Raw genomic sequence first — 10,156 nt, forward strand, 5'->3', positions numbered from 1 at the left:
TGTTTTTCGTAGATGTTTCCTGCCCAGTGAACACTTAGAGCAATTAACTACCAGGTTGCAGGAATCCTGTGATACACCTTCAGTGTGGTTGGCCCCCTGCTGGCACAGTTCCAGAACTGCAGACCGTCCTTCCAGTTTCTCAACAGGCAGCTGCGCAAGGGCACAGACCTTGCACCATGGTGACACGGGTCACAAAGTAAACAAGAATGTATCACTGAGTTCTTGGCGAAAACTTCTAGGTAGATTTTTTTAAAACGCAGAATAGAAATGGATTATTTTTCTTGAATTGAAAGAAAAAATGTCTTTGCAGATCCAGATGTCAAATAGTGTTCACATTCTTATTTGCCTTCAGATATATTTATTTCCCCCAGATGTCATATATTTAGTATTCATAGATTTACTGAGTGCTGTGCGGGTTCCGAATGAGTCACTCAAGATGTGCCTCTGTAGGATGCAGATTATTTTGGGCCAGCGGCAACAGAGACCCTGTGGACTCAAGAGAAACTTTTGGCCCCTCCCCCTTTAACTATCTGGAAGAACTGGAATTAGGGGCCTAGCCCACAGTAAGAGGTTATCAGAGGCAACCTGTTTGGCCTAGCTACGTGACGCAGCAAACCGCTGATGGCTGCGCGTCTGCCATTCCTATCCTCCTGCAGTGACCCTGGGAAGCTCCACAGCACCCTCCCTTGGCCTCTGCTCAGGGTGTCCCAGGCACCTCACTTCCCTGTCTTCGAACCTCTCTTATCTGTGGGATTCCTATGCATACACATGTAAGTAAATTTGGTTATTGTCTCTTGTCAGTCTGTCTCATGCTGACTGACCGATTTTTTAAATAGTTGCCCTGAGTTAGGACCCTCCACACCACTTGCTTGTTCTTCTCCCACCGCACCACAATCGCAGGTTTACTTGCGGGTCTAGGTCTGCATATAGTGAGGGACTTCAGAACCGGGTTTTCAGCCTCGTCTTTTGTCTTCACTTCCTTTCTGTCTTCACCCATCAAATCTCTTTGAGAAAATGAAAGTGCAATGACTCCATAAGAGACCACCACTTTCAAAAGCCTTGAAGGGTTTTCTAAAATAATTCTATCCTTCCTGAACCTTGTTTTTTTTTTTCAGGAATAGTCCCTGAAAATCTGGATTATCTCTTTCAGGATGTGTTTTAGGTCTGCTGCTGCTCATGCGCCATGAAGTTGTGAGATGTGTGGGTCTGGAGGTCTAGAAGTCTGGGTTGAATTCTCAGAATCATTATACTTGTGTGACTTTGGGAATATCACACAACCTCTTTATTTCTTGGTTTTATCAGCTGGAAAATAGTAATTTCTAGCCCATAGATACTGCTTGGTGGTAAATAAATGAGAATGTCTGTAGGAAGTAATGGCATGAAGTAAATACTCAGTAAATTTTATCTCCTCCCCCCCCTTTCATGTTGATTTAATTATTAGGCCAACTGAAAGAACTGAGGAGGGTACAGGAAAGCTTCTCCCTCCCCCACAGTGCCCACTATGTGTCTGGGCATGGAGCAGACAATAAATAGACATAGGCTCATGGAGCTTACATTTCAGTGGGGAGACAGACAGTAAGGGAGGAAACAAGCAATTATAAATCCCCCCAAAGTGCTACAGAGCTTAAAAAACATGGTGACAGAGAATGGGGGCCACTCAGGTAACTGTCAGGGCAGGCCTGCCTGGGTGACGCTGAGACCGAGGCCTGCAGAGCAGGTTACAGCCACGCAGTGGAAGCAACCGGTGACGCGAGAGCCTGGAGGCGGGAAGAGGCTGGTGTGACTGAGGGGCTGGAGGGAACGCCAGGTAAGGGGGAGGGTGCATGGGAGCTGTGGGGCCTTGTAGGTTATGGCAACAAGTGCTGTTTGTCTCCAGGTGCAATGTAAAGCCACCGACTGAATCTTAATCAGGGGAGTGATACTGATCTGATTTAAACTTTCAAAGTTTAGCTGTGCCTTCCCTGCAGAGAATAACCTAAAGAAACCAAGAGTAGAGGCAGGAAGATGAGACAGTCTCCGAAGTCCCTGGCAGGCGCATGGATCTTGAACCAGAATGTGGAAAGCAGACCCGGAAAGAAGAGAAAACAGGCCAAGTGACAGATGCATTGCAGGGACAGAAATAAATAAACTGCTTATAATCGGAGGATGATGTGTGATGCAGAAAATCTAGGTGTTTTTTTTTTTCTTTTTACCTTGAATATAGGTCGACGGTGGCACCACTCATTCATGCAGAAAAAGGCTGACCCACATAGGCTGAGGGAGGTGGTGGTAGAGAGATGCTGACATGTGGCAGTTTAGCGATTGCATTAGCCTATGGGGATACAAGAAAGTTGGGGCCCAAAAATACACACACTGGAGTCATAAGAAAAGAAACAGCTTCTTGAGAATTGGCAAGAGAATGAATGAGGTCATCTGGTTAGAGAATTTAGAAGAATCAAAGAAGTGGACACAGCACCAGGCCCTGGCGAACTCGGCAATTAAAGGCTGCATTAAAGGAGCAGGGACACAAATAAAAATGAAACCGGGAAGAAATGGTTAAAGGGTAAAGGAAAAGGTGAAAAGCCAGAAGTGTGCCATCTTGGAGTATCTTGACATTTTGGCACCAAAACCAAGCAAGAAGAGGGTTTTAAACAGGAAATGGTCGAGTGTGCTGACTGCTGCTAAGAGGTGAGGCACTGAAGGCAGAGCATCGGTGAGTGGGGCCAGGGCGTCGTTGGCCTTCACAAGAAGAGTCTAAGACGCATCTCGGGATTAACATGTGCAAAACTGAACTTGAGAACTTGCCTCCGAAGATCCTCAGTTTGCTCCTCTTGTGGAAAACTGCACTTTTCTAGTTCTTCAGTCCAAAATCTTGCTGTCACCCCAGACTCCTCTCTTTCTTTCAGTTCCTACCTCCAACCCACCAGCATAACCTGGTGGCTTAACTGAAAAATATATCCAGAATCTGACATGTCTCACCACGTCTCCAGCTATTAGGCTAGCACATCTCTCACCTGGATTGTTGTAACGTCCTCCTAACTCATCTCCCCAAGTCCAGCCCTCCCTCCCTGCAGGAATACTGTGATACACCAGTCAGTGGTTCTTTTAAGAGGAAGGCTGATGGCTTCGTAGGGCTGCAAGACCCTCTGAGACCTGCCCCCCTACACAAACCTCCTCCCACCCCTCCTGCCCTGACCTGCTTCCCCTCCTTCTACTCCCCTGAGTTTTGGGCTCCAGCCACGCTGGCCTCCTGGCTCCTGTCCTAGCACTTCTGCACTTGCAGCTTCCTCTGCTTGGGATGTCTGGGTCATACATAACACAGCACACTGTCACCTCTCTGGGTTTTGCTTACCTTCCCAGCGAGGAGTCCCCTGGCCCTATTTGAAGTCATCTCCTCCAGGGCCTTCCTTCGCTTTCTATTTTTATAGCACTTATAACCAGTTGACTTATTATATATTTTACTTATTTGATTATTTAAGGCCTATGTCTCCCCTGCCCTGCCAATCTCTGAGGTTCACGTTATTTCCTCAGTACCTAAAACCATGCCTGGCATTCAAGAAATACTTCTTGACAAAGGAGTGGTGGGAACAGTGGGCTACAATAAACTAGGGGAGAATGGGAGAGAGGAAATGCAATTAGTATGTGTCCGAAGGTTGCTGTGAGGGGAGCAGAAAAATAATACAGTAACAAGGAGGGATATGAAACTAAAGAGGAAATGTTTTTAATGGATATATGACCCCAGAAACCTAATGGCACTTTATATGCTACTATATTAGACTAAAAGGTGGGTTTGTAATACTATAGTTGAGAGCGAATATGCATCTTCAATAACAAGATTAATCTCAGGATCATATAATTAATTGATCAGAACAGGCAAGAGAAAATTGTCTTCTCTGTGCCATGGGTTAGACAAAGAACAGCCCTGCCTGCAAGGAACTCAGAACCCAGTGACTGTCATGGAAAGTGATGATGATGCTTCCTTTAGAAATGGTTTCACAGCATGCTGAAATGTTATTTACTTCTCTAACTCCTACCTCCGAGCTAAATGGAAGCTTAGAGAAGTTAAACAATTTGCCTGAGCTCACATCACTAATAAACAATGGATCTGGCATTTAAATCCAGTATCTTTGGGAAGACTCTATGTTAAATGCGTGTTAAAATTCACACCGGAATACATGTATCGTGTGTACTTTTCTATAAGAAAATTAGAAAACTGCCCTGGCCGGCGCGGCTCAGTGGACTGAGTGCTGGTCTGCGAACCAAGGGGTTGCTGGGCCGGGTCCCGGTTGGGGCACATGCCTGGGGTGCCGGCAGGGTCCCCAGTGGGGGGGTGCATGGGAGATAGCCGCACACTGATGTTTTACTCCCTCTCTTTCTCCCTTCCTTCCCCTTTCTATAAATAAATAAAATCTTAAAAAAAAATAGAAGACAAATAACTCTTCTGACTTAGTCCTTTACAATAAAATCCTAAAATAAATGCTGGAAGGGATATGCAGAATACTCCATATATCTGTCAGAAGCCTAGGAACTAGCACAGGTGAATGAGCAGGGACAAAGCAAATAAGCAGATTGGTGGAGACAATGCCACTCACTTAAATAACTGTTAGACTCCCCAGTGCGTCAATGCCAAGGTCCAGGGCTGAGAACATCCAGCCTTTTTATTTTGTTTCCTTTTCTCTCTCAAGTCTGTGGGCTATTTTGTCCGTTAAGCTCTCTCCCAAGCTTAACAGGCAGAGTTCTAGAGTGACCCCCAAGGAGCACTTGAGATCTTGCTCCCAGCATATGTCATCAGTTGGGCTCAAATAAACTCATAAAAGGTATTTTAAAAATGAAAAATAAATAAATACAGTGACCTCCCCCAGATGCCCGCCCCCTGGGGAACACGCCTGCAGAGCCCTCTGCCTTTGATTGTGGGAGGAGCCTGTGAATAAAATGGGATACTGCCTCCTGTTCCACGGCACAGGTGATGGACAGTCACTCCTGTCATGCCATTATGTTATAATTAGCAGACTGAGGGATAGTCTCCCTCTGCCACATGTGAGAGGGCCGCCATGCGGGTTACAACTTCAGGGTGGCCTCTTCGAGCTGAGGGGGACCCCAGCTAATAGCAAGAAAAAGGGGACCGCAGTCCCACAACGGTGAGAAACAATTCTGCGGACAACCTCAAAGACGGCAGAGGACCATGAGCCTCAGTCAAGGCTGCACCTGTGGTCAATGCCTTGACTTCAGCCTGTTGGGACTCTGGACAGAGACGGCCAGGCAAACCCACATCCCAACTCCTGACCGGTGGAACCACAAGGTAATAAATGGCTATCGTGTTAAGCTGCTAAATTTGTGGTAATTTGTAACAGTAGCAGAAAAACTAAAACACAAGCCGATACTCATCTCTCGCGCAGACACTGTTAGAGGAGACCTAACATGGCTGTGACCCCGCATTACCCCAAGGGTAATAATGGAAACAATTTCTAATTCTGAGTTGTCCTAATCCATGTTCGTTCAAACCTACATGCCTTTTCACTTGCCATTCTGGATGAATTCCTATTCAAACTTCAACACCCGGGTCAAACGTTGCTTCTTCAAAGAAGCATTTCCTTACAGCCAACCCCAAGCACTCCCAAGCAGAATAAATTACTTCTATTTGCTTCCAAGGCAGCAGCTTGTCTGTCCATCTCCAAAACACTTGCCATGATGTATGGTGATGCTTGTCCTCGTCCCAGCCCCTGACAGTGAATACTTAGGGCAGAGCTGCCCCAGTCTCCTGCACAGTGCCTGGCATACAGTGGCTGAAAATAGTTGGCTATCCAGGGAAGAAAATGAGGCTCGAGATTAACATGGGCTTCTGATGTTAGGGAGCTGCTGTTTCTTTTCCACACAGATAATCAGGTCTCGGGTATTAATAGAAACTCCCAAAGCTTCTCCATGACAACAGCTGGGTGACTAACCTAGCACTTACTGCATTACATGGGCGGATATTTCCTGTCTCCAAAGCGCTGGATAGGTGTGCTTGAAGCTAGGAAGGGTTTAAATTCTCCCCACAAGGCATGAGGCCCTGTCTGATTTGCTCTGATTCAAGCCCTGTGCTAGGCTGGTATGCTTGCTGACTCAAATCATCCATGTTAACCCATTCCTAAAATCAAATTTCATCCTAAATAGACAATCACCCTGCAGAGTTAGTTTTTCTCAATGTCTTCAAACTATGGCATCAAGCCAGACACAAGAATCATAGGTGAACAATATCCATGGCATTCACAGTATCCCAAGACAGAGAGCATTTTTAGGAAGTTAAAAACTCAGGCAACATTATGTATCATCAATCCATAGGGATTGGCATTTGTTGGGGGAGGGGTTACATATTTTTTTTAATTGTATTTTTTTCTATTCCCATTTATCCCCTAACCACCCCCCACCATGCGTGTTTTGACAAAACCTAGGGAAAGAATTTGCGTTTTTCCTTAGGACCCACTCCTGTGGGTGAACACTTGAAGGTCCCCACAGTTGATCTGCATTAACCATGCTACTGCCTTAGGGCTCCACCTCAGCAGAGAAAGAGATCATTCCCATTCAGAGAGGACACGCAGCAAGGCGTGGCAATAAGGGACCTGCTCAAAAGAGCAGCTGCTCACCAGCTCCTCAGATCTATATTCAGATTCTCTCTACAGATAAATCATTAAACAACAAAGTGCTGCTTTTTTTTAAATCCTCACCCAAGGATAAAGAATACGTTCATTGATTGGAGAGGGAGCGGAAGGGAGAGAGAAGGAAAGAGAGAGAGCTAGAGACAGAGAATCACCGATCAGTTGCTTCCCTCACAAACACTGACCAGGAATCAACCCCACGGCCTACGTATGTGCCTTGACTGGGGACTGAACCTGCAAAGTTTTGGTGTACAGGACGATGCTCCAACCAACGGGGCCATGCAGCTAGGGCCAAAGTGCTGCTTTTTAATTAAAGTATTACAACCACATCGACAGGAAGTGAGAAAACTTCTGGGAGGAAATGGTCTGGCCCCATGAAAACAAGTCAAGTAACATTTCTTACATTTTAAAATATTTTTTCAACAGTTTATGAGTTTTAAGAGTTACATAAACTCTTAATGTCAGTATTTCTGTTGGTTCTTTTGGCTCTCATATGAAGTCATCCCTAAGAATCAAATCAGATCCTGTATGTCTACATTTTGAGGATCTTTGACAAGTCCTGGCCACCAGAAACTCAAAGACACAGACAGCTGGGGACACACTTTCCCAGAGACCAGTATGGGAGAAGATGTGGGGCTCGGTTCGGATCTTTAGACATAACACTAGGTTCTCCCGCATGCACTCAATAAACGGGAAAGTACCAGACATTGTGCTGGGTGCTAGGACCACAGCTGCCACTTAGACAGAGAAGGTCCCCACTCTCACAGGACTTACATGCTCATGAGGATGTGTACACTGCATAGGGTAAGACAAAAGGGAAAACAGAGAGAGGAAGTAGATTTTCTTCACTACGTATTAATTACTTTAAATACTAGTGGAAATTTTAAAGTGGCAGAACATGGTAAATACCTTCGATGCTCTGTGGGCCCACGAGGTTCATGGCCTGGTGAGCTGGGTACTCCACCCGTGGCCTGGCAATGCCCAGCTGCTCCATAACGCCGTGGAGCAGCCTCTGGATGTCCGTTTCGGAGACCCGGTCAGGGGTTCTTGGACTATAAGCAGAGGCTGCAGTCCACCCAAATGTTAACCAAAACATTAGGCCAGATACCATGGTGCAGACCATCCTGGACAGCACCTGTAGAAGTAAGACCAAATTATATCGATGGGCCACAGTTGGCAACTGCGACGATGCAATCACGCAATGGACTAATTCGAGGACCACCCAAAAAGGGATGGCACACCTGGGGGTTTGCTTTTGCCTTCAATACCCACTGTAGCCAGGACACCTGCTGTGGGAAGGTGTTAAAAATAACAAAACAGCTGGAGAGAGCCAATTCCTTCCGGCCTTTCACTGGGGGGAAGACCAGACTGGAAGGGCAACTCTCGGCCAGTTTTTATCCTCTCTGCAGCAACCTGGAAGGTATACATCACCCCTAGCCCCGCCGCTCTCTGCCTTTCTTACAAAAACAAACAACGACGACAACAAAAACTGGCTTCAATTTTGAGGAAGGGAGAGCGACATCCTGAGTTTCCCTAAGTCTCCAGGCCGGGATGGGAGGGTGGGGAAGGCTCACAGGACGGAGTTAGGGAGACACAAAAGGTAAAGAATCACAGAAGGGTTAGAGTGGCGGAAGAGACACTTCAGCTCAGCAGACGTCCGGTATCAATGCATTTGAGATCCTGAGGGGACTGAAAACCCACACCGCTCTGGGCTGCCCTGCAGGCTGGGCGGGGAGAGGAGGCCTGCCCGCTCACTACTGCTGGCTGGGTGATCTTGGGCAAAAGCCTCAGCCTTCCTGTCTGCAAAAAGGGGATTAGAAACGCAAGTGTCTTACAGGATTGTTGCGAACAGGTGCGTGGGAATGCGCGTCGGGAGGTCAGACCCACGCCAGGCAGAGCGCCCACGTTGCTGTCACTATGTTGGCAGTGTTACCTTGCGGTTCTGGGGTTAGAATTCGGGGGAGTGAGTGATGAGAGGCAAGACGGACAGGTGAGAGGGAGAAAACTAGTCCGGGGAGTCACCGGCCTAAGCCAGACGCCTGCAGAACAGGGGACAGACATTCCTGCAGCGACGCTCCGCAGCTTCCTCGGGCTGGCCCACGCTTCTGACCTTTCTTCTACGCACGTTCTTCCCTGAGACTGAAATACTCGTAACTCCTAATACCTTTTTCTCTATAGAAAAAGGCCTTTTCTAGCCACCCCTGGATACAGAGCCTTGTCCCCCAAAGGGCAAAGCCTGCACTTCTGACGGAGGAGGCCAGCGGCGGCGCCAGCACCAGCCCTCTCCATCTTTCCCTCCTCCGCCCGAATGCAGGAGGTCTCGCTGCTTCATTTACATCCCGGGCCAGCGGAGTTCTGCTCCGATGAGCTACACAATCTCCTCCGTGGTACCCTTTCCCTCCTATCTATAGCCGAACCTCCCAACCCCGCACCCATCCTTTGTCTGCCCCCAGCCTCCAGCTCAGAGACTTCAGAACGCCCTTCCCGACTCCCGATCCCGAAGAACCCTCGCGTCTCCGCTGGGTCTCAGGAGGTCGAGCCGGCTTTGGCACCGGACTCACCAAGGGGCCGCGAGGCCGCTGCGGGTGTGGGCCTTGCTGGGGGTCGGGCGGGAGCAGCGATCCTGGTCTCTGGTGCGTCACCTCCGCATCTTAGCTCCGCCCTGGCCCCTCCTCCAGCAGGTGGGGGCCGCCCGGCCGGCTCCCCCGAAAGCCCCCCGATGCTGGTGCCTCCTGCCCCGAGCCACTCGGCGCCCTACCCACGCATACCGTGGGCTCGCCTCCTGCAGATCCTCCGCTCTGCCGACCCCTTTCCTCAAGTGTCTGAACAGTGTGCCAGGTCGCCGCTGTGTACTTTGCCCCCGATAGCCCACCTTTAATTCTGCCACCTCCCAGCATCTCGTTTTTAAGTCTTTCAGCTGTAAGAGGAAAGCGGGGATGAGGCCCTGGTAGGAGAAACAAAAGGTGGAGGGGCCCTAAAATTATTTAGTGATGGTGATTATAGGGCACACGCTAAGGGTGCTTTCAGAAGCTTTCATCGAGAGGGAAACTGAGGCTATTAAATATCACAAAATGCTAGCAACTTCTGTTAAAGCAAAACACCCCAAATGTAGGAACACCTCTAGGAATATGAGTTCTGAGTGTTATTTCCCAACGTCCACATCAACTAACCCAGTAAAACCCCTTTGGCCTCAAGAAAAACCATACTCCCAACACACTGCAGAAATTCATCTGGGTAGACCCAGAATCTTAAGTTTTTATAGAGCGAACTTGTACATTTGAATTTTGTCCACACACAGAAACTGAAACGTCAAACTGCAGTGTTAGTATTGCAAATTTCCTTTAAGACTGGAGGTGACTCGAGTACCTGGAGGTCTGAGAATAACTCAGTAACTTGTTAGGATCCAGATTGCTTCAGCACAGTTCTACGCAGCAAACCTGTGCTCACCCACGGCAACTGTGTGCAGCGCAGAGGGGCACGCAAACCTCATTGAGACACACGGCCTGGGCTTGTAGCCAAGCCTCCTTCCAAGCCTTTTCTCC

The 10,156-nt window shown here is 48.1% G+C and overlaps 1 protein-coding gene across 1 annotated transcript in view; it reads right to left on the minus strand.

Annotated features, from left to right (window-relative positions):
- Positions 1 to 9,294, minus strand: part of SCG5 (secretogranin V) — a 57,569-nt gene extending 48,275 nt beyond the window's left edge. Inside the window, exons 1-2 of the mRNA XM_024567804.4 lie at positions 9,176 to 9,294; positions 7,524 to 7,749 (exon numbers count right to left, since the gene is read on the minus strand). Coding sequence (XP_024423572.1) covers positions 7,524 to 7,737 — 214 coding nt within the window. The 5' untranslated portion in view covers positions 7,738 to 7,749; positions 9,176 to 9,294. The remainder of the gene's footprint in view (positions 1 to 7,523; positions 7,750 to 9,175) is intronic.
- Between the last annotated feature and the right edge of the window lie 862 nt (positions 9,295 to 10,156).

The sequence above is a fragment of the Desmodus rotundus genome, chromosome 7, assembly GCF_022682495.2.
Source record: "Desmodus rotundus isolate HL8 chromosome 7, HLdesRot8A.1, whole genome shotgun sequence".
NCBI classification, from domain to species: Eukaryota; Metazoa; Chordata; class Mammalia; order Chiroptera; family Phyllostomidae; genus Desmodus; species Desmodus rotundus.